The following is a 25,064-nucleotide window of genomic DNA, read 5'->3' as shown; positions in this document are numbered from 1 at the left end:
TCTTATTTATCAGAATCCATTTTTAGACAGGACGTTCCAAGCGGGCTGGACTACACAATCGCGTTCACTGAGCTAACCCCAGCACCAGCCTGGGCCTAGCACCGAGACGGTTTGGGGTTTGTCTATTGCACGGTGGCTCTGCCTGACAGTTCAGCCGTGCTGCGGCCCACTGGGGTGGGAGAGCAGGAAACGGAGCCAAGGTTGGCTCGGCTAAGAGGTGCTGCATTCAGCATAACTCCTCGAGTAGCAGCAGACGCGTGCCACAGGCTTAAGCCGTCTCCTCCTGACTTCAGCCAGGTTCTCCCGCAATGAAAACAATCTAAGGAGTCGCCTCAGCCACTGCACATCTCAGGGCCGGGACTGCTCCGGCCACGCAGCAGCGTGGTGGAGGGCCGGGCGCGGCCCTGACGTCACACTGGGCCCCGCCCCTTAGGGGCGGGGCGGGAGCGCGGGAGCTCTGTTACGCAGGCGCCTTCGTCCTATATAAGTGGCGCTAGAGGCCGACGGTGGGGTTTTGGGGAGATGGTTTTGCTGTCATTTTGTAGGGTGTGTGTCGCAGCGACAGGGATTGAAGACGGCGGTTTGGTGACAGTTATTGGCCAAAGGGCCTTTTGCTTTTGAGGAGGTAAGGTTTCGGATAGGGTGTTCTGGGCTGGGCGGTTTCCCAGTGTTTTAGGTCTCGAAAGCCAGGTGTCAGAAAAACGACGGGATTCGGGGCCTCGGCGACCGGGGTTTCTTCGGGACACAGCTCTGCTCGTGGCATTTGAAACCTAAAGTTGCCCCGGTGTCATGGTAGATTTAAAATCCTAGGGCGGAAAGGCCTCGGCTCTGCCGCTGACTCGTCTCAGAGAGGCCAGGCCACTCATATCACGGCTCCTTAGGCCCGTGACCCGTCCCGCCGATCAGAGTGAGACCCTGCGAGAGCCTCCTGGGGCAAGTGTTGTCCTAGATCAAGCCTTACTCTGGGTCCCTGGCCTCGGCCGTTTGTAGCATTCTGGGATTTTCCGAGGTCAGACTTCTGCCTCTGAGTGCGCCAAAGGCCCTGGCCAGGTGCCCTGGCGGAGAGGCGAGGGGTGGGGACTGGGCGTCCGAGGAACTGCTCGTTTGCGAGTCCAGGTGGTGGAATTTAGCTCGTGCTTGTGAGAGGTAAATACGGAGAGGCTCATCCTTTGTGCGAACTGTTTTTTTCCTAAAGTGGAGCATAGTATTGTTGCATCAGATGTGCATTTCTGATACTTTTGGATCACCCTGTCCTTGATTACTTAAGTAACCATGAAACGCTTATACTATTCTTAGGAAACAGCGCTCCAAACTGACCACGTCAACCACCTGGTCTTATTTTAGAGCTATCTTTGTATGATTGTGCTCCATACATACACCCACAGGCTTCTTGTTATCCATTCCATACAGTCCTCTTGGAGCCATCTAATCATAACTTTAACCTACATAGATATTTTTATATAGATAACATCAAATTGTCGGGTAATATAGGGTGTTAAAGGGCAGTAGAGAATCAGGTTTCTACGATGGATATAAACATCTGATGTTTGTTGTATCTGATGTTTTTATTGAAGGATGTCCGATGATTCTAACATGTAGGATTCTTTGTTAATAAGAAATAGTGTGATAATTCTAGCTAGTTTTTCTCTTTTTTTGTATGCGAAGGAACCTAATCTGTATAACCTGGATCTGGGATTCTTCTCTTGGCCTCCTGAGAAAATATTTCTGAACAGTAGTGGTGGGGGGGGGGGACGGCTTCCTATCAGCTGAATTAAATTTAAAGTAATGAACTTGGCTAGAGAAATAAAAACCTTTGGCTCTCCCAAGATGCTTATTTTAATATTTGCATATTGATAACTGTGGTTATTTAAGAATTCTGCCTTGGTGAGCTAGTTATGGCCTACTGATAGTAGAAGGAAAAAACCAAAACTGAAGCAGACACACGTGTTTTGCAAAAAATGCATTATAATAATCATAGTAATAAACCTCAGTCATCAGATGTTGTAATTTTGCTTGCTATGATTTAAGAATGCTTAACTAAACAATTTTAAAGAGTTCCTATGTGGTTAAAATATAATTTGGGTAATTGAAGGGTTAGAAGAATTCCACTAGAAATATAATTTTTTTGATGGCTTTTCTGATGGTCTTTTGGCTCAGGTTAATTTGTAATGTCATTTATTTCAGTTTCCCATGTTCAAATGACTATGTAAATCAGAATGCTCACTTATCAATTTCCAGTGAGAACCCTGACTCGAGTTTTAGGATTTTTGTTGGACCTAAGAATCAACAAGAGAAGTGAGTTAAAAGATCTAAATATTTGGTGGCTTCGGTCCCTGATGGCATGATACCTACATTTTCTTAGGGAATACCTCCCAGGAGATGCCTCATTTTAAAGTCTTTTAATTCATTTGAAATCTTTTAAATTTTTTACTTGAATTTGTCTGCTTGTTACTGAGTCATTTGGGCTAACTGAAGGAGGTTAACTAAGTTGGTTTTGCTCCATTTTACCTGTTTTCAGCTCCTTGCTGAGTTGTGAACCTCACCCTCTTCAACAGTTTGGACATCACTGTTAAAAACTTAACTGCTTTGTGAAAGAATTAAGATGGGAAGAAGCAGATAGGGATGGCATTGTTAGAACACAGATCGTGATCCTGAATGCAACCTGTGAGGATGTAGATGGAGTCAAGGAATTGTCACAATTATCTGATTTCAGTGTGACCCTATTCATCCTTATAGGTTCATTTCTTTAGTCACCCCAGATCTATAACAAATATGTTTAATTTTAAGAATGGTTGCAGGATGATCTGAAAATAAACAGTCATCTCCTATATTCTATCCCTAAGTGTTTCTCTGACTTCAGTTATTTGTATCACAGTATTTCAACAAAGCTGCATGACACTTGTGATATTTGTTTTAAATTAGTTCACATTTAAAGTTAACATCAATAACTTAATAATTTGATTATATCAATAACTTAAGAGATTAGTAATAATTTGCCATAGAAAGAAGGTAATGATAAAAATAAAACCAAAAAAGTTATTAATTTCTAGCTAGATATTGTTGTCTACTGAAGGCTGTAAGCCTGACTCCTGACTCTTTTTTTAAAAATGGCAGTTAGCAAGTGTTAGTTGAAGATATGCACCAAGCTGAGAATTTATCCAGAAGAACGGAAAGAAAATGCATTCAGGTCTCACAGTGTTATCATTTAGTGCTAGGTGTGTGTGCCACTTAGAATCATCTGACATACCAGTGGGACAGTGCCTCCATGCCTTGGGAACCATTACCTACGAAGATTTTAGAACCTGTAGGACCCCATGTGCTGGGGTTTTTCTATTGAATTAATAGTAATGTGAAATATTTTATTTACTAAATATAACCATCTGTAAATTCCACAACTCACTTTTCATTTCCATTAACAGATGAGTCATTCCAACAGAACTCACTGCCCTGACTGGGATAACAGAGAAAGCCTGGGACATGAAAGCTACAGTGGAAGGCACAAACAGAAGAGGAGATCCCACAGTAGTACACAAGAGAACAGACATTGTAAACCACATCACCAGCTTAAAGAATCTTATTGGTAAATTACGCTTGAACTAGTACCATTTTAACACTAATAGTTGTAATGACTTGTCATTAGCTTATATAACTTTCATCTGTCAGATTGTTTTATAAATCAGTCAACAAATACTCATTCAGAAAGTATTTACTGAGTGCCTATTATATGCTAGCCACTGCTGTGAATAGAACAGAGTTCCTGCTCTCACATATCTGTGTCCATTTGGGAGCTGTAGGAGACAGTTGATGGAGTCCCAGCTGCCAGTAATATAGTTGTGGGAAATGAGACACACGAAAGTTAAGTAAGTGATTAAAGGACCAGTGAGTGCCTTTAACTTGTATGTAGTAGGGAGAGCTGTACATTGGGGCACTTATTTAGGGTTCCACAAATGAGAGCTAATGAAGGGTGGGGAAGAGTTCATCCAGATGAGAAAAATAGCATGTGGTGTGTGAGAATGTTACAGTGTGTTGGGGATTAGTTGCCTATACTGTATTCTACAGGTTATATTTGTAGATAAGGCCAGTGGATATGTTTGGGATTTTTAGAAGCTTGGCTGTTGTAAGAAGGGCCTCAATAAAAATTTCCAATGGCATGTGTCCTGTTCTGTTGTATTCTTACCCGTGTAAAATTTGGAGGTACTACGTTTATATAGAATTGAAGGAATTTTTCAAGTTCCTAAATGATTAAACAAAGCCTAGGTGAATAGAGTTTCTTTCATTCTGTCCTCCATTAATTTCCCTTTCTCATTTGTTTTTGTTGGTTCTATGTTTTCTCCTTGTTTTGTGCAGATGTTCCACTGGGACTGTTTGCCAGATTGCTTTCTAAATTAGCCAACTGGGGTTACTTTAAAAAACAGTATGCAATTTTTTTCCTTCTCCATGCCAAAACAGACTTGTTCTGTAGAACAGTGAGCTTGTTGTTAATCAGTGCAGACTAATCATTCTTCACACACTATCATATGGAGGGAAGAGGGAGAATCTATGCCAGGATTTCAATGACCTGAGCTAATTAATGTATTATACAAGAATATCTGTACCCTATATTAAGATAACTACAAAATACTCTGTAAGGCTGAACATATAGTACTAACCATTCATGGATTTATTATGCATTGTATGTGTCGAAAGGAAGTGATATGAATGATGAACAGTTATTCATATTCATAATTAACCACAGAAAGATGATACTGAGTCAGTGCAATAACCACTAGGCCAATAGTTTCTTCTTTGATATTGGCACCAGAGATGTCTGGTGGTAATTGCTCTCCGTAATCTGGAGTAATCTAATAGTCATTTTCAAGATTCAAAACTTTATAAGAGTGTTTTTTTGTAAAATTATAGGAAAAAAACTGAAAAATACAGAAGCATATAAAGAAGGTACTCTTGGTAGGATGCTAGTCCCCCATTTGGATGTAAAGTTATTTCTTCTGAAAACTATCTTTGTATACAAATCTTTGCCTCTGAATATTTCCTGAAAATAGGTTCTAAGAAGGGACAGTTTCAAGTGAAAGGGTGTGAACTCTTATAAGGCTCTTGCTACATATTCACATATTTTTCCACATATTTTTCTAGAAAGTTTGTACCAAGTTACACTCCCTACGACATGCTGTCACCAGTCTTGTCTATTTTGAAATGCCAAGAATAGTGTTTTCTTTTCATTTGAATGTTTAAATTTCTGCTGAATTTGTCCTCTGTCATGTGCTTATTGAACACTTGAATATTTTTTAATTGAAGTCTAGTTGATTGTGAACATTATTTTTGTATTCTTAGCCTATTTTTTCTATTAAAGCATATTTTTCTTATGATTTATCAGCGCTTTTATTGTAGATCAATTATCTTACCTTTTTTCCTATATATTTCAGAGTGTCTTTTCTTTCTGATTTGTAAGTAGCCTGTGAATTGCTCCCTTCCTACAAGCTTAATCAATTAATTCTACACAGGAAGACTGATGTGGCTGTGAACACTGTGAACACATTTTATATCCTTAAATGTCTTGTTGTAACATAGAGTATCAAGCCTTAAACCAGTGATTCTCAAACTTTAGTGTGAATAGAATCACTTTGGAGGTATGTTTAAAATGCATAGTACCAGATTATTCAGTGAGTCTGACCTGGGGTCCAGGGATCTTCATTTTTAAAAATTCAGTATTTCGATATTGTTAATAAACAGACCACCCTTTGAGAAACACTGTTTTAAGCCCTTTAGCCTGGCATGCAAGATTTTGGATGATCTGTTCCCAGCTTATTTATTTGCCTATGTTCCCCTATGTGAAAATTGCTCTTGCTGAAATTGTCTACTTACTATTTCCTAAGTAGCATGTAGACAAACTCATCTCTAAACCATTCTGGCTAAAAGTACTCTATAAATGTAAGATGGTAATATGCCATTTTTCTTTCCTGGCACTTCTTCTACTTCCTACTTTATCCAAATCCTGATGTCCCTCTAAGATGCAACTCTTCCCTTCTTTTTCACGAAATCTTCCCTGACCATTTTAAGCATTATGAGTTTTTTCTCCTAAGCACTCATATCCAGGCTTTTGGCATTTCCTGCATGGTTGAGTTTTGTTTGATTTTTGTGTGAGTAATCTCAAATTGAACAGTTATTTGTTGGCAGGGATTTTGCCTCATATATTTTTTATCTTCCACAGGACCTGTGTGGAAATAAAAATGAATGCCCATAGCCTCATTAGTCTTGGCTGTTTTAAAGAACTACAGTGAAATATTCACTGGACATTCAGCGACTCTTTTTAGAAATTCAGTCAGTCTGTTCATCCTGTTCACTCTGTCCATATAGCCTTTATAATTCTGTAGACTTTGTTTATCTAATCTCTAAGGCTCGGTTGTTGTAGGCTGAAGAGGTCCTCATCTTTTTAGTTTATCCTCATAGTATTACTTCATTCCATGTTTGTTATTCTATAGATTATTTATGGATTATCAGCAGCTCTAATTTCATGCACTAGTCCAGCTAAGGATTATTAGTGTTAGAGTTTTCCGATACATTTTAGACTTTTATGGGAAGGATGCCTTACAGAATTAAACAGATGCCCTTTAGAGTATGGTAATTTCTAGTTTGACGTATTGTAGATCTCTCCCTTAACGGTTCCAAGCAACTGATCAGATCCCTGACTTAGACCCAGATTTAGACCCTAATATCCTGAGTTGTTTCTCCAATGGCTAGAACTTAAGGCTGACACTGGGGAAAGGGGGCTTCTGCATCTCCCCAGCCTGGATTTGATGCCAGCCCTGTTGAGTAGCAGTTTTAGAGATGCTTCTCCTTTATTTTTGCATAAACCAGCCTCCTGAGCAAAAAGAATGACAACATATTCTGGGAAAAAGAACGAGGTTAGTGAGGGCAGTCTAGTTAACATCTGTCACTCCATTGCTTGTCAGGATTATTTTAGCTGGTGTGTCTGACTGGGCAGGTGTCCCCTCTCTCCCTCAGTGCTCCACGTGCATCCCTCTTGAAGCTTCACACTGTTGAAAAGGATACTCATCCCAGGTAGAGAGGGGGACGGGAAACTGGGTCAGTTGGCTCTGTCTTTTTCTTTCCATCAAATCAAGGCTGCTTAACTGGAATCCATTGACTTCCTGAGGTCCATGATCTCTGAAATTCCTTGCCAAGATTTGTTTACGCATTTGTGCGTTTCTTAGGGGAGAGGGCCCATACCTCTCAATTAGATTTTCAAAGGGATCTGTAGATTCAGCAGTCAAGCACTATGGGGCTTACCTGGTGGTGCAGTGGTTGACAGTCCGCCTGCTGATGCAGGGGACACAGGTTCGTGTCCCAGTCCGGGAGGATCCCACATGCCACGGAGCGGCTAGGCCCATGAGCCATGGATGCTGGGCCTGCGCATCTGGAGCCTGTGCTCCACAACGGGAGAGGCCACAACAGTGAGAGGCCTGCGTACCGCAAAAAAAATAAAAAAATCAAAAAGAAGGTAAGCACTATGGTACCAGATGATGCTGTTTTCCCTGAATTCTTGTTTATTTCACAAGCAGGAGTGACAGGAAATTCAAAATGCAAAGGGAAGTAGGGGGTTGGGAAATCCTAAGCAAGCAATTATAAGAACCTTTTCTCATTTGAGGGGCATATATTTTGGATATTTTTGGCACATGAAGCAGCGTTCAAAAACTGTGTTGACTATTTCTCAGAAAGATACAGGAAGCTTGAAATAGAGGAGAGGAGATGGAATAGGTGGTGTGTATAATAATACTGGCACATACAATAGGATTTAGAATGTGCTCTACAACCATGGCAAATCGTTTTCCTTCTAGGGATCTCAGTGTAGTCATCTGTAAAATGAAAGGCCTGAAATATATTTAAGATTCCTTTTAGCTCTAATACACCCTTCGTGCAAGAACTCTGTGTGCCAGAGATACCTAACTTACATTAAGAAGGAAAGGAATCCTGTTTTGCCTGCCTCATGTTGTGTGTGGCTCTGCAAAAAGGAAGAGAGCTTAGTTACAGATGCATATATCATAAGATTGATGAATTTCAGAAGAGCAGTTTTGTGAATTTTTGGTCTTAACTTTCACCAGAAGGTAAAGGGACACTTAATCAAGTAAACACTGAATATGTTGAATGATTTGACCCAAGGTTTGTTCCTTCATAGCAGTATATATTAATAGAGATATATGTACCCATTTGCTTGTTGGTTAAAGTAAAATTATTTAAGTTTTGTGAGTTAAGTATAAGTTCTAATTCATCAATTTGTATTTTTTTCTTTTATTGAGTTAGCTGTTGAAACCAGGAATTCTTGAGAGAATGTTTTATTTTAACCACGTTAAAATGTGGTTAAACGTTAAAGCGTTCTAGAATGAAGAGAGTAATTTTAAATCCTTTAATGTGTTTGCAGTCATTATTTAGAAGCAAGGTTCTTGAATGAGAGATATTATCAGGACCGGAGATACATGGCTGAATACAGAAATGACTACTGCAAAAGATATGTTCTTAACATTGCTGAATACAGAAATGACTACTGCAAAAGATATGTTCTTAACATTGCTGAATACAGAAATGACTACTGCAAAAGATATGTTCCTAACATTGATGAATACAGAAATGACTACTGCAAAAGATACGTTCCTAACATTGATGAATACAGAAATGACTACTGCAAAAGATACGTTCCTAACATTGATGAATACAGAAATGACTACTGCAAAAGATACGTTCCTAACATTGATGAATACAGAAATGACTACTGCAAAAGATACGTTCCTAACATTGATGAATACAGAAATGACTACTGCAAAAGATACGTTCCTAACATTGATGAATACAGAAATGACTACTGCAAAATATACGTTCCTAACATTGATGAATACAGAAATGACTACTGCAAAATATACGTTCCTAACATTGATGAATACAGAAATGACTACTGCAAAATATACGTTCCTAACATTGATGAATACAGAAATGACTACTGCAAAATATATGTTCCTAACATTGATGAATACAGAAATGATTACTGCAAAAGATGTGTTCCTAGACGTTATCACAGAGACGTTGAAAGCAGTTATCGAATCCACTGCAGTAAATCTTCAGTCCGAAGCTGGAGAAGCAGTCCTAAAAGGAAGCGTAATAGACAATGTTCAAGTAATCAGTCACGTTCGGTATGATTGATTTTGTTTTTATTTTGGGTGGATACTTATTTGTGTGTAAAAGCTCTTACTGAGCCAATAAGTTTGAAAAAGTTTATAATACTATATGAATATAATTGTGTTTATATTACTTGAATCCTTAAAGGAAACTTCCAAATTCTTACAACTAATCTGCATTTATTAGTTAGTCCTCATTTGCCCACATTTACTCATTTTCTGCAGACCAGATCATGAGGTTCTTGATTTTAATGTTAAAAATATTTTTATCTTTTATAACATAATCATACGAAAAGATGAAGCACCCATCTTTTCTTTCACCTTAAACATTTTTTACTTTAAAAGAAACCCCTTTCCCAGTACTTGGAGACAAATGTAGAAAGTTGCACTGGTGGATACTTACCCTGTGTATAGCACAATCTGCAATTAGTTCCATTGGAGTTCTGAAAGTGGGTGCTGAAGGGGAAATTATTGTCCAGAAAGCCTGCCTTTTTTTTACACTCATGAATCTTCACTTGTTTGCAGTAAACTATGAGTTATTATTTTCCTCCCCAAGTTTTCTTCAGTAGAACTATCATTGATTAGATCAAACATTGACATTAGCCTTTATTTTCCCCTTTTATTTTAATAAGTATGTTTAAAAATATTGGTAAGTATCAATTTGAGCTAATCTTGACGTTTTAAAACATTTTCCTGACAAACTAGACATCTCAACTCACAGCATAGGCTATTTTATAACGAGATTAATAGATCATGACATTGCATTCTTTAAATTTCAGACTTCAATTAAGTCAGTATTTTAGAGACAATTGTGTTGTTTTTTCTATTGCCACTTTAAGTAACTTATCTGAAAATCTTGCCATGTTTTTCTTCTGTAACATAAACTGTGTCCTGTGAATCTCTGGGGACTGAATTTGAACTTGCTCCTGCCAACTCTTCGTGGCCTGGTTCTTATCGGAATGCCTGAATATCTCCCTGCTGAATGAATTGCGTATTCTGCCCTGAATTCACTCTGCTATATTGATTGGCTGGACGATCTTGGTGCTGCCCACTTGCCGTTCCAGAAGAGCCACCAAAGGAAAAGATCCAGGAGTATAGAAGATGATGAAGAGGGTCACCTTATCTGTCAAAGTGGAGACGTTCTAAAAGCAAGATGTATAGAATATTTTTCAACACTTTTTAAACTTTGCAGACAGAATAATCTTTTTAAGAATAGTTTGTCAGCGGGGGGCTAAAGAACTCTTCATTGCTTTTTTGTTTTGTTTTTTGTGGGTTTGTTTGTTGTTCTTTTGTATTTCTTCTTTTCTATAGAGTTTAAATATTTCTACTCTAAAGTTCCAAAATAATCAGTGGAATTTGAGATTAGAGCAAGAAAGATAGCTATCTACATTATTTTTGTAGCATCTGAAAATCAAATAATTTGAGGGCTGGAACCTTAATTATGCTTTAATAGAGAGCATTTGAAAAAATTCCACACTTAAGCATTCATTATTTGAATAACTGATAATCTGTACTCAGGTACTTACACTTCTTTCTCCCCCCTCACTTTAGATGAAATCGTGAACACTTTGGGAGAAGGGACCTTTGGCAGAGTTGTAGAGTGCATTGATCATGGCATGTAAGTTTGTTGTTTTTCTTTTTTGAACATTCTGATATTTTTGGTGGAGAAGGATCCATAATTTAGATGAAATGGAATTTAAGTGGTAGCTATGTGTTTTCCTGGGAGGTATAAGTATTCAGAAGTTCTTGAACTGTGTACGATTTATTTACCATAAGTATGGATTTTGACCAAGAATGCTGAAAATGTTTATCAGATGGAGTTCATGGAAATTAATGTCAGTGTTCAAGTGAAGACTTTCCCAGAACTTAGGTCCTTAGCTTTCTATAAGAGATTTGGAGTGCTTTACCCTACTTTTGAATTGCAGAGACAATAAATTAGCATGTCTAATCTTCTTGGTTCAAAAACTTTTATTTCCAAAGGATAATATTTGCACGTTAGGGTTAGCTTCTCAAACTATAAAAAAATTATATTACTTGAAGCCTACAGAATAAAGTCCAGATTCTTTAATGAGTTATACTAAACTTTTTGTTCTTTGACCCTCTCTGCTTCATTTTCATGTTTTCCTCTAGGATCTCTATTCTGCGGTTGCAAATTTTTTTGTAAGTGAACGTCTTACAACAGTTTAGTGGAAACTGCACATTTCTAAATTGACATCTATACTTTTCATCATAAAATAGTTGAGGATGTAATTTCCAGCTTATTGTAAATGGTGATTTTTTAAAAAAAAAACATATCTCTCTTTCTAAATATGTTTGGGGGAATCTAAATACAACAGCTTGATACCTCCTGTCATCCATGAACAAACTTTTCTTGAATACTTAGAAATGCTTTATCTTGAACTTAACTTTTACTTCACTTTTCATAAAGAATATTATCCTAAGTGTCTTTTATTATCACCCTTTCCTCTCTATGACAAAAATGTGAACATAAAGTAAAATTTTAAGATATTTTGAAATACTTTGACTTAGGAAAGTTGCTAAGAATTCCCATCTATTCTTCACCCAGATTCCACAAATGTTAACATTTTACAGTGTTTAATCATTCTCTATATTTACATGTTATATGTATTTTCAAGTTTTGCCAGCTTATCTACAACCTGATTCACATTTCACTAGTTGTCCCATTGAGGTCTTTTAAAAATTTCTTGAGGTTCCAAGACTTGAGTATTTGAGATATTCCAATGAAGAGTATTCAATTGATCAAGTACAAATCTGTTACAAATTTTGATACTTATTAGACCTAAAACATACAATGTAATTGTAAATATATCTTTTATCGAGATGGTTGGGGCCTTTAAAAAAATGAGTTCATGTGTCCATAGATAAATCTTACTGTTTTAACATTAAGTTTCCATTTTTCTTTTTTTTTAATTGACAAGTAATATGAAAGCTTATAAGTTTAGGGTGTATAACGTTGGTTTGAACATTTATATACTGCAATATGATTACTATAGTAGCATTAGCTAACACCATTATCCATTTTTCATTTTTATAGCTATTAGCACTGTTCATTTTTATAGCTTATTAGCAGTTAGAAAACTTGTCCATATGATGAAATAGATGAGACTAGAAGAAGTTTTGTCACAGCAGTTTTATAGTAATTCTTTTAAGTCTTGAGATATATGCTATACATCATAGGGAGATAAATCATTAAAAATTTAGTTTGATGATTATATATCAGCCCACAACTTCATTGGGACCTTGTCAAAAGAAATGAGTTCGGAATAGGTTTGCTATCCAGCCACTAGAAAAATTTTTGCCTCAAAGAATTTTTTTTTCTTTTTTATAAACAGCCTGGGGCACAAACCTTGCCATATTAATTTCACGTGCATGGGGTTCTCTTTTGTAATGTGGGAAGGCCATAGTGAAAAATGCAGGGTTGACTGCTGGCTTGTATTCAAGAAGATCAGGTTTAGAAAAGAGGACAGAAGGAAGCTGAAGATTTGGAAATCCTTTTCCTCAAAATCATTTACGGCTTTTTTTTTTTTTTTTGGCCGCACCACATGGCTTGCGGGATCTCAGCTCCTCGACCAGGGATTGAACCTGGGCCCACGGCAGTGAAAGCTCATGTCTTAAGCCACTGGACCACCAGGGAATTCCCTCTGTACTTTTTAGGAAGTACTACAGATGCCCCGGTCTAAAACACGCTGCCCTACATTGTTGCTATTTATACCTCTTCTCATCCGTGAATGCACTAAACATTTTTTTGGCTTGATGACTTATTGCTGGTGTCTCCTTTGCCAGAATTATCTAACAAACTGATAGTTGTCTTTCTTCTCTGAAGAAGTCTGAGCTCCCCTAACTCTGATGGTTAGGTTCTTTCTTCTCTCTATACCTTATACCAGGCACTTCTAACCTAATGATAAGTTGTTCAAGTGTCTGTCTTTTCCATTAGACTGTGAGGTACATGGGACAAGCTCTTTTTAACAGTGATTCCAATGCAACATCTGGCACATTCGGTCTAGCCTGGCGAATGAGTGAATGTTTTCAGCAGTAGTATCTTCAAGGTTTATATTTTTATCCTTTTTTTAAAAAAAAACTACTTATAAAATCTAGGTCAATTTAAACTTTTGGAAACAAACATTAACGTTCTTAAGTATTAAGAGAAATCATCACTCTGTATAATGTATATTTTGTCAAAATGTTTTGAAAAAATGTTTATAGATCTGCTATAATATACCCTGAAAGATTATTTTAGGAAAATAGCATAGAGTGATTGGTACTTAACAAGATGATGCTTTAGAGCAGGGGTCCCCAACCCCTGGGCCGTGGACTGGTAGGAACTGGGCCTAACAGCAGGAGGTGAGCAGTGGGCGAGCGAGTGAAACTTCATCTGCTGCTCACCATAGCTTGCATTACCACCTGAACCATCACACCCTCCCCTCAACCATGGAAAACTTGTCTTCCATGAAACCGGTCCCTGGTGCCAAAAAGGTTGGTGACAGCTGCTTTAGAGGATACATGTCTTCAACGCCCTTCTGTACATTTACCATTTTCATTTTGTTTTTAAGGGGTGGCATACATGTAGCAGTGAAAATCACAAAAAATGTGGGACCATATCGTGAAGCAGCTCATTCAGAAATCAAAGTATTGGAGCATTTAAATAGTACTGATCCCAATAATGTCTTGTAAGTAAGAAACTTGGAACTGTGATCCATTATGTTACATGAAATAATCAGAATTCTGTGAACTGAATTATTTTTATTCTGATCTGTTTCAGCCGATGTGTCCAGATGCTAGAATGGTTTGATCATCATGGTCATATTTGTATTGTGTTCGAACTCCTGGGACTTAGTACCTATGATTTCATGAAAGAAAATAGCTTTCTGCCATTTCAAATTGACCATATCAGGCAAATGGCATATCAGATCTGTCAGTCAGTAAATTGTAAGTATACTTGTTAAATTTTTAAATACCAGTCAATTAAAGGTTTTATTGGACAAGCAACATATCAAACCATTGTCACTAAAAATGCACGTTGCAAGTAAAGATGAAACCACTTTTGATCCCTACCTCTACTACTAATTCTCCTTTCCCCCGGTACAGATTAAATTTGTAAGTGAAACTAATAATGTCTTTTTGTTCTTTTGTAGTTTTGCATCATAATAAATTAACCCATACAGATCTGAAGCCTGAAAATATTTTATTTGTGGAGTCTGACTATGTAGTCAAGTATAATTCAAAAATGGTAAGTTACACTTGTTTTAATTTTGGTAGTTGTCTTTAAAATGAATTTAGCTTGGTGATCCTTGGATGAGGAATTTTACCTTTGAGGCTTATTATATCCTGACGTTTAACCCCAAAAGGGTAATCCTTTGCCTTTCTCATGGGGTTATTTTGAAAATCAAAAAGAGAATTCATGTGCAAGCCTTTTGGATAGTGCTATAAAATATTTCATATCTTTATTGATCTTTGTGTTTACTTAACTGTATCTCTAGAAACGTGATGAACGCACACTGAAAAACACAGATGTCAAAATTGTTGACTTAGGAAGTGCAACATACGATGATGAACATCATAGCACTGTGGTATCTACACGGCATTACAGAGCTCCAGAGGTCATTTTGGGTTAGTAGATACCAGACTTCCTGATATTTTAATTGAAAAAGAGATTTTTTGTTCTCTATAGCTTTTATTGGGGGGCAGGTAGTTGGGGGATAGCTGTAATTTTCTTAGCAGTGTACAGAAAATGTTTTCTGTTTTCATAAAAGCTGTCTGGACATTGCTATAAATAATTTTCCTGAGTGGGAAAAATGTGATATCATCTGTAAAGATATTCCAGGTGGTGGTTCTTTTTGAACAAGTCAGTCTTACAAGATCATAAGAGAACAAGCTGTATTGGCTAAGTCCATGACAGCAGTGTGATTTTGAAGCGATGTGGGCACCTCTTTTCGTCTCATCACAAAGCATGGTGCTGGGGAAAATGCTAAAGATTTGGCTGGCAGACGTCTAGATGTAGGGTGGACGGAGGTTAAGAGGAGAAGAAAGAGGGGCTAGTCTAAGAGGAGAGCTTCTTTGATCATCTTTGACATGGGAAAGCATGGAAAGGAAAATTAGTTAAGGTGCAGGGTTTTTCAATATTAATAAAAGGGAACTCAGTGAGGGAGAGCGCATCTTATGCCTCAAAATTTAAAAGTTCGAGACCGAGTCATGTTGATAGAGCAAGGAAGTCAGAGATGGATTTGGGGGCTTGGAGACAGTGGGAAAAATTCAGATCAGGTGATATTGGGAGATAGTTAAATGGTATAAGCATATTACTTTGCCAAAAGTAAGTTTCAACCGAGGTTGGATAGTAAAACATCTTTGTGGAATCAGTCTTTTCCACTTTTTACCTTTTGTCGAAGAGGACTGGGTAGTTGAGAATATGAGTGTGAAAGCAAACTAATGATGTTTACCTAGAGTAAAGAATTAGTAAAAGGGACAGGAAATTAAGAATAGTTTGTAGTGCTGGCTAGTAGAACTTTCCATGATGATAGAAATGTTGTATATCTGCACTATCCAACATGGTAGCCATTAGTAGCCACACGTAGACTACTGTGTACTTTCAGTATAGCCAGTGTGACTGAGGAACTGAATTTTAAATTAATTAAACTTTTAGATTTAAATAACCACATGTGGCTAGTGGCTACCACATAGGATAGCACAGGTTTGGAGCTCATCTTTGAGATTGATGTTACTAGGATTTCTGCTTAGTATGGTCTGAAAGGAGCTGCTATGTTGCAGTAGTTTAGAAAGTGTATTCATGGTTGAGGACTGAAGCCTGCAATGAAGGTAAAAGAAAAGAGTGTGGGAGGAGATTGTGGACAGATAGGTATTTTCAGAGCTTAAAAAGAGATAACTTGCTGTGTTTTATCAATTTTAAGAAGAAGATTTTTCTCCACATTTTAACATGTGAGGAAACATAAGACAAAACAGCATTTTTTCTTGGTTATTGGTTCATAAAACAGTGGTGTATCTTACAGTTAGTTAATGGCCTCCTCCTAGATTGCGTAAGATACAGTGATTCTTAGTAATAATACAGTCCCATGTGTGGCCAGGCTGGGGATAGTTGATATAAATCTGAAATTGGGGTTATTGGTGTTTAGGAAAAGAAATGAACAGATGGGAAGATTAGAAGGGTTCTTTGTGTGTTTGTGAAGTGTTACTCCTGAGGATTAAGGCAGAATTAGGTTGAAGAGGAAGATGTTGTCAGGTGCCACCACTGAGGAGGGCAGTTAGTCTCATGTCTTGGGTGTTGGTAGTAAACAGAAGTTGGTCAAAGTGAATGATGTGAAATTCCAAAGAGTATGAGAGCTGAGCCATAAGAGAATGAGGTAGTTTACAGTCACTTGGGAGAAAGCTGGACTGGGAGACAGGAGTGGCTGGAAAAGAAAACTTTCATCTTAGATCCAAGCTCTATCATTTGCAGATTTTGTATGTGTTACTGTAAGTAGAAACCATGCTCCATTATCCTTTTGTTCAAGTGATAAGTACCATGAGGGTTAACAAAAATGGCTAAATCATAGTCAAGTTCCTTGAATATATTGTTTCTTCCTTTGTCTTTAAATTCAGTAATGTTACTGAAAGTAATTGAAATGTCTTTTAAAGTAGGTTTTATTTGTACATTATTTTTTATTAAAAACTTAATCTTTAAAAGGTTAAAACATCTGTATGGTTTAGGTTTACTCTTTTCCTTTCTAAATAGATAGAGACTTAAGGCTAGGTGTTTTTTTCTTTTCTGAATAATGTTACTATTGAGAATTCTGAAGGAGTAATATATGATCATGTCTAGACAACCTGAAAGTACATATATAGATACCTCTCTATGTGAACTTTAAATATCTGTATAATTCTGCTTATGGGTGACACTGCTTATAATATCCATTATAATTCTTACATAATTTAGGTGACACTACTATTTCTTTTAATGGAAGAAATAAACTCAGATATCAAGCTGATGGTAATTGATAAGGGGTTAGTAATTACACTCTGAGGATAATTATTGACCTATGTTTGCACTAATAAAATGTAAAATTTCATAGAACAACCGTTAAGTGGGTATAACAGTGCTCCTCATTGCACAAGCAATTCAGAGACTACGGACTATTTGCTAACCCCTCTTACTTTCCATAAAATGCCTCCTCCCCCAGGTTAAAATACTGTAAGTTGATACAAGGATATGGAGGACTCTGAAAGCATACTGAATCATGTTTGGTATAAAACTAAAAATGTAAACCCTGAATTTACTATCATCTTCTCCTAAATGGGCTATATAAAGAGAGCACCCACATAGGAAAAGATATTGTGTATTGGCAATTAAAAACTGTTGCCTAATAAAATGTTTGGTTTTGTTTTTAAATAGCTTTAGGTTGGTCTCAGCCATGTGATGTTTGGAGCATAGGTTGCATTCTTATTGAATATTACCTTGGTTTCACAGTCTTTCAGGTATGTATTTAGTAAATGTTACTTACTGATTCATAATGAGCTTTAATGTTAAAGGCATGTTAAAGTTTTGGTTTCCATATTGGAAAGTTGCCATAGTGTCATTATTCTTAAGATGTAAACTTCCATGTGCAAAATAGTCATCCTTCTCTAAAACCACAGTTGAATGAACTACTCTCAGTGAATGGTCATAATTCATTCTGCATGTGGAGCTTTTAAACACATGGTTCATATTGACTTCATATGATCCATTTTATTGTGATGCTCCTTCATAAATTTACATTAGTGTTACTATGGTCAGTTTTAATTCAGCGCTGGTTATGTTGCACTTTTATTAAAAGAATTCAGAAACAGTAAGTTGTATTAAGCATGTATGACACCCTAGGCACATTTCTAAGCACTGTGTGTATAAAAATGAAAAGACAGCATCTCTCTCCTCAAGGAAGACATACATAGGATAGACATGGGAAAACGTACAGTACAATATGATACTTGCTATGATGGAACAATGTAGAAGGGAACCCAGAAAAGGTGAACGGTTAAGTTTCCTTCGAGAAGGCATCACTGAGGAATAGGGAGTTTAATCCAAGCTATAAGGAAGAGTAAGAGTTTGTCAGAAAACTAGAGTGTGTGATGGCCATATCAGGAAGAAATGGTATTCATAAATGCAAGAGGCATAAAGGAAGCTACTCTAGTTGAGGAAGGATGAATAGTGCTGCCGGAGTGTCTTGGATAAATAGGAAAATGGTGTCAGTAGGCAAGTACTGATTCATAGTGGACTTGTTTGCCATAGAAAGGTATTTGTTTTATCCTAGGAGTCAGTGGTTTCCAAATGTAGACCGGTCTAAAATGAAAATGATTTTGTAGGGTTGCCGTTCTGGCTTTCATTTAGAAATTATCTCTCCTGTTTTTTTTGGTATTAAAATGTTCTTTCTATACAATGATAATAGTTATTGGCTTACTTGGCAGAACAAAAAGGAGAAAATGTTATTTAGGTCTCTACTTGTTTTCCTCATAATTTTGCTTATGTCGGAAAACTAAAAGTCTTGAAAGCTTCAAGTGGTGTAAGCATTGGAGAACTTTAAGAGGGTTGTGATTTGATCAAGGTGTGTTGTTGGATGGGGTGAGGGTGGTTAGGAAGTTCCTGGCTAATACTGTCAAGGTTGCTTTGAGGTTATGGCAATGCAGGATGAGGAGGGAGGAAGCTGTGATGAATTATAAGTCACTTAGGTGGCTGTTGCAGAATATATGTGTTCGCCGCTATGGGGCACCTCACCAAACTTCTGTCTACTCCGTAGAGATCTGTTAAAAGTACTCTGAGTTTGTAGACAAGTTTGATATCTAGAACATAGCTGTCAGACATTTCTAGGGGGTGGTGTCTGGTTTTGTGGTAGTAAGCTATAGGGTCAAGGAAAAAGTTGAGCACAGTGCATGCTTTCTTCATTCTGACACATATAAAATCCTTCAGATGGTTTTATGATTGTAAATCATTCTGAGACCTTAAGCGTCGATTATTAACTTTGGTTTGAGATGTGGTTTATATTTTAATTGCACCCTCCAAAATAGTCTTCAACTAAGGAACTTTTTGAAGATAATGGAGCTTGTATTATTTATTCCTGTCATGACTTAAGAACATTTTGAAAGCAGTGTGCTAGGCACAGTAGTTAATGGATTTAAAAAGCATTGCACATAGACTCTGCTCTTCAGAGCAAGGATTGGCAAACTATATCCTATCTGATGCCTGCTTTAAAAAATGAAAAAGAATATGTGGTGGAGACCATCTGTGACCATCCAAGCCTAAAATATTTACTATCTGGTCCTTTATAGAAGAAGCTTTCCAGCCTCTGCTTAGGAGTGTACCATTTAGTTTAACAATTTATTCGACTTTAGCCAAAGCTCTGTTACTGTGTAATTTAAGAATATGAGTTTTGACTTGGGTTCACAGCTCAGGTTTCCTCATTGATGAGCTATATGAGCTTGAGCTAGTATCTTAACCTCTTTGAAAGTTATGTTCCCACATTCCTAGCTCAAGGTTGTTGTAAGAATTATTGGGACTCTATTTTTATTGTCTAGGATTAGTGTTACAAAGTTGCTATCCATTGGGTAATGGAGGTTAGTTAAGCAACCGATAAAATGAGTAGCCAGGTTATTGGTAATCTTCCCAGTCATCCCTCAGTTAAACAGTGCAAGTAATACAAATAAGGAAAACTGTTCTGTTTTACATTAAACAAATTATTCGAACATTGTAAATCAACTGTACTTCAGTAAAATATACTTAAAAAGTTGTTCCTCAATCAGCTCTACAAACCTTACCAATTCATTTCAGAAATCAGACAATCAGTGTAGCTCATTCAGTTTTATTCCATCTTTGAAGTAGAGTGTAATATAAATTGTATAGCTGTCTAATCTAGTCCTTTTATGGAAACACTATTTTCTTTTTTTTTTCTTAACATTTATTTATTTACTTTTTTTGGGGGGTTGCATTGGGTCTTCATTCCAGCACGTGGGCTTCTCTCTTGCTGCGGTACGTGGGTTTTCTCTCTCCACTTGTAGTGTGCGGGTTCCAGAGTGTGTGGGCTCTGTAGTTTGTGGGTCGCGGGCTCTCTTGTTGTGGTGGGCAGGCTTAGTTGCCCCGCAGCGTGTGGGATCTTAGTTCCCCGACCAGGGAGCGAACCCACGTCCCCCGCATTGGAAGGTGTATTCTCTACCACTGGACCACCAGGGAAGTCCCGGACACACTGTTTTCTTGTGTTATCCTTTTATGTGCGTGTAGGGAAATGGAAAGTGCTAAGTTTCTTTTTCCTATTTTTTTTAGACTAATGATAATAAAGAACACCTGGCAATGATGGAACGTATATTAGGACCCATACCAACACACATGATTCAGAAAACAAGGTATGCTTTTTAAGATTAAAGTCCTTATTGGGTACATGCAGTGGCCTATATTCAAACTATAGAAAACCCATCTTTGTTGTTATTGCTTATTCCAAAGACTGTAGATTTTGAATTCTTTTTCATGAAGTCAAGTTTTTGAAAAGTAATGCAATATTTACTTTGTGATCCAGTAAATAAAGTGGTGTTTTTATACTCAGGTTAACCTTTGCATAAATGTTTTCCTAGGTTGATTTAAAAATAATACATAGAGTAGTAAAAAGAGCTTGATTTTGGAGTCCTATCTAAATTTGAATTCCAGACTGTTGCAAACCACATGTACGTCTTTGGACAAGAATACTATAAGTGGTTTCAAAACATAGCTTCACCGCAGAAGTCATCCAGGGAATTGTTAATGATTTCTAGCCCCATTCCAGATCTAGTGAAATCAGAATTTACAGGAATGGATCTAGGAACCTCTGTTTTTGAAGCTGGCATTGTTTCACATATGGTACAACTTAGGTGGGATACTAAAACTTCAGAGGGTACAAGATTAGGAAAAATACCATATAAGGTATCCGATATAATTATTGCTGAGATTTTTAGAAATTGTATGTTTATGTATATATAGAGAGATGTCTATGGTTCCATCTTTTCCCCCAATCCCCTGTTTGGGGCAGGGTAAGAATGTGGGTTTGGGGTTTCTTTTTTTCTTAAAATTTAATCCAGACTTCTCTTTCCTATAGGAAACAGATGTATTTTCATCATAATCAGCTAGATTGGGAGGAACGTAGTTCTGCTGGTAGATATGTTACGGGACACTGCAAACCATTAAAGGTAAAACAAAAAAAAAACAAAAAAAAAACCTGTTTTAACTATTTTTTATTGTCTTTCTTAAACAAAGTCATTTTTCCCCTCAGGAATTTATGCTCTGTCATGATGAAGAACATGAGAAACTGTTTGACCTGATTCAAAGAATGTTAGAATATGATCCAGTGAAAAGAATTACCTTGGATGAAGCATTGCAGCATCCTTTCTTTGACTTATTAAAAAAGAAATAAAATGGAAATCAGTGGTCTTACTATACTTGTCTAGAAGAGATGATTTAAGACTGTGTCAGTCAACTCTAAACATTCTAATATTTTTATAAACCTTAAATTATTTTGTACAGTTAAGTGTAAATGCTGTATGTTTTGTATCAATCGCATAATTATCTTGTTAAGCAAATATGGTCTTGATAATGAATGAAATATAAAAGCTAAAATTAATTTTCCTTTTTTGAGATTAATTACCATTTTTAAAGACCTTTGGAATATCCTTTGTGTCCAGTGATTGATCTTGCCTTTTTGTACATGGAGGTTGACTCTTGGAAGTGATTTTTGTGTTTGGTTTTTTGTTTTTTTTGAGTAAAAGGAAATCTTGACTATTTCATTCTTAAATGAATATTCTTTATTTACCTCAAACTTTCCTTAACTTTAAAAGATTTTTCTGTAATTGTTGAACAGGTAATAAGTATTATTAACTTTAGGTAGGCAGGTATTAGAAACCAAAACCCATAGGAACTGTTTGCTGTTGGAATTTCATTAAATTGTAAGTATTGTGTTCTGTTTCACTGGTTGATGTCAGTGGTGGTAAGTAGCATTCATGGAAAGACATCCAACTTGTGCATTGTAGTAGATTAATAAAACCACATACACACTTCGTTTAAGATTAAAGTCTAACTGGAAAGTTAGCTTGGAAAGTCCTGTTTTCCAATGGTTATTTATGTAGTTAGTCACAAACGTAGAAATAGGAATTCTGATGACTGAGGTTTTTGTTTTTAATGCCAAATCTTCAGGAGTCTAGAAATTGTCCAATATCTGTCTCCTTACCATATGAAGTATAAATACTTAAACCTCAGCCTATGAGACTTTATGGTTATTATTAAACAATTTGTATTTATGTTACTGTTTACTGGAAAACAACAAAAAAAGATGATTTGATCGGAGAACACTTGGGATGAAAACTGCAGAAGTTTCCAGACCCTGATTGGTTAACATAATGAACTTTTTGTTTGTCTGTAGGTATTTTTTTCTGCTTACCTGTTTACACATGAAAAACTAAGTGGTAGGGGCTTCCCTAGTGGCACAGTGGTTGAGAGTCCGCCTGCCGATGCAGGGGACACGGGTTCGTGCGCCGGTCCAGGAAGATCCCACATGCCGCGGAGCGCCTAGGCCTGTGAGCCATGACCTCTGAGCCTGCGCGTCTGAAACCTGTGCTCCGCAACGGGAGAGGCCACAACAGTGAGAGGCCTGTGTACCACAAAAAAACAAAAAACAAACAAACAAACAAATCTACATGGTAAATGTTAATTTAGTAAAAAAAACCCAAAACTATTGATCAGTCTGCCAGGTAAAAATATTTTTTGTTGTAGAATTCATGATTGCTTATCCAGATAAAGATTTTTGTTAAAAGTATTCCCATTTCTGAAGTGCATTACCAAAGATTTGAGTTTCATCTGTATTCTGAACATAAGATGCATGTAATTTTTTGGTATGACAAATGGTGATACCAAGTGGGTTTCTCTACATGATCCGCTGGTAGCATTTGCACATATAGTAAAGCTATGTTCCTGACGTTGGCTAGGAATTTAAGAGAGCTGAAAGAAGTTTTGCCATAGAATCACTGCCTAAGTTATTCTTAGGCCTCTGATGCAGTCCACATATAGTTCAACTATGTTATATGTTATAAGGTTTTTTTAAAGGAGCATTTGATGTAAAGAAAAGGTTTTTCCTTAACACAGCAATCTCGTTATAGAGATTCAGAAGTCAGCCATCCTTTATTTTCCTCTCCATTTCCATACTGCTAGAGCCACTGCACTACCGAAGCCTCCTGACCTTTCCCTACAAGTGCTCCAGGTTCCCAAATTAATGTTTACTTTCTCCCCCATCAGAAACTCATTCCTTTGGAGTAGCTGATCTCAGGATATAGGAGGAAAGAAAACTATCCACACTCTTTCTTACTAAAAAGGTAATGATTGCTAACCCCTTTCCCTGCTGAAAAGTATTTACATTCTTCACTAAGGGTATTTGCTAGTTCCCAGGCCTAATTCATGGAAGTTTAGGAATTAAAGTGAAACTTCAGTGAATTAGGTAGGATAGAAGAAAAGTTTAGTGGTGAGGATGGTACCTCTGGTATCATATGAGTGTCTCCTGCTAACCTTCCTTCCCATCTTCTGTGAACTCTCGGGTTCCTACTCTTACTTGCCTTTTTCCTTGTACTTCTGGACTCAATTTCTGAAAGCACCAGGTTTTTATTTGACAGTGTTGGGAGCTTCAGCACTAACAGGAAAGGTTTAGAATGGCCAGTGTATAAATATGGATCGTTTGTAACTGGGTATTTTCCCTCATGATTTGATGTCTCCTAGTTTACTATTTCTAGAAATTCCATTGACGTCAAACCTAGTTTTAAAAGTGCAGCTAAATAGATTATTTCCAGTGTTTGCTGCTACTGCTTATTTGCTCAGGTGTTCTCATCCATGCATTCATCAAAATTTTTGGAGTAGACGAATAAAATTGACTTATGCAGTTGACAGTAGAAAAATACCCAGTGGAGTTCTGTAGTTCGTACAGCTGAAAACTATTCCTCTGAATAATCTTGAAGGGCTTGATGCTAGAGAAATTAGAAATGACTCAGCCACGACTCCTAATAATTGCGGCTGAATTGTGACTTAAACTCAGGTATCCTAGATTCTAGCATTGTGCCTTCTTGTGATAATACACCTTACTGAGTTAAAAACTTCAGTTTGATTCTTGTTCATGGTTCTGTGAAATGGGATGAAATGAATGTAATGGCTAATAGTTTAATTACTTGGATTCCATTTTTCTCACGTTTTTCTTTAGTAGTTGATACATAGCTTCAACCATCAAAATGGTTAAAATGGTATGATAATTTGAAAATATACTCTGTTTTAAGTAGATAGGCAGATAACCTATATTTAAACTATCTTGACATCCCGGAATGAAGAAACACTTTGTCAGTTAGTGGCCTGGCTTTTTAACTCATTTCCAGTTTGAAATTTCTGATTCCCACAAAATTTGGTGCAAGTAAGGTATTTTAAATTTAAACATCCAGGGACTTCCAGGGTGGTGCAGTGGTTAAGAATCCACCTGCCAATGCAGATGACGCAGGTTTGAGCCCCGGTCCGCGAAGATCCCACATGGTGGAAGCACCTAACTTGGTGTGCCACAACTGCTGAGCCTGAGCTCTAGAGCCCGAGAGCCACAACTACTGAGCCCATGTGCTGCAAGTACTGAAGACCGCATGCCTAGAGCCTGTGCTCCTCAAGAGAAGCCACCGCAATGAGAAGCCTGCGCACCGCAACGAAGAGTAGCCCCCACTCACTGCAACTAGAGAAAGCCCACACACAGCAATGAAGACCCAACACAGACAAAAAGAAATAAGTTTTAAAAAATTTGTAAATTTGAACATCTAGTACTTCGTTTAACAAGCTGCATTTTCTGGGAATTCCCTAGTGGTCCAGTGGTTAGGACTCTGCTTCCACTGCAGGGG

The 25,064-nt window shown here is 37.3% G+C and overlaps 1 protein-coding gene across 2 annotated transcripts; it reads left to right on the top strand.

Moving 5' to 3' along the window:
• Positions 1-3,419: 3,419 nt before the first annotated feature.
• On the top strand, positions 3,420-21,583 carry LOC309797623 (dual specificity protein kinase CLK4-like; the record flags this gene model as incomplete). Of its 2 annotated transcripts, XM_082646091.1 has the most annotated exons (14): positions 3,478-3,580; positions 4,348-4,414; positions 8,414-8,500; positions 9,041-9,176; positions 10,226-10,316; positions 10,713-10,779; positions 13,733-13,849; positions 13,942-14,108; positions 14,315-14,409; positions 14,660-14,789; positions 17,563-17,645; positions 20,458-20,537; positions 21,260-21,350; positions 21,434-21,583. In XM_082646091.1, the coding sequence occupies 14 exons, from the start codon at positions 3,478-3,480 to the stop codon at positions 21,572-21,574; spliced, it is 1,455 nt and encodes a 484-aa protein (XP_082502217.1). In that variant the 3' UTR covers positions 21,575-21,583. The 2 variants fall into 2 exon arrangements, with proteins under 2 accessions (XP_082502216.1, XP_082502217.1); XM_082646090.1 differs by lacking the exon at positions 4,348-4,414 and having other exon boundaries at positions 3,420-3,580.
• Between the last annotated feature and the right edge of the window lie 3,481 nt (positions 21,584-25,064).

The sequence above is a fragment of the Mesoplodon mirus genome (assembly GCF_964341445.2).
Source record: "Mesoplodon mirus genome assembly, contig: HAP1_SCAFFOLD_805, whole genome shotgun sequence".
Lineage (NCBI taxonomy): Eukaryota > Metazoa > Chordata > Mammalia > Artiodactyla > Ziphiidae > Mesoplodon > Mesoplodon mirus.
Note: the sequence above shows the minus strand (reverse complement) of the source record. Positions and strands in the feature narration are given on the sequence as shown.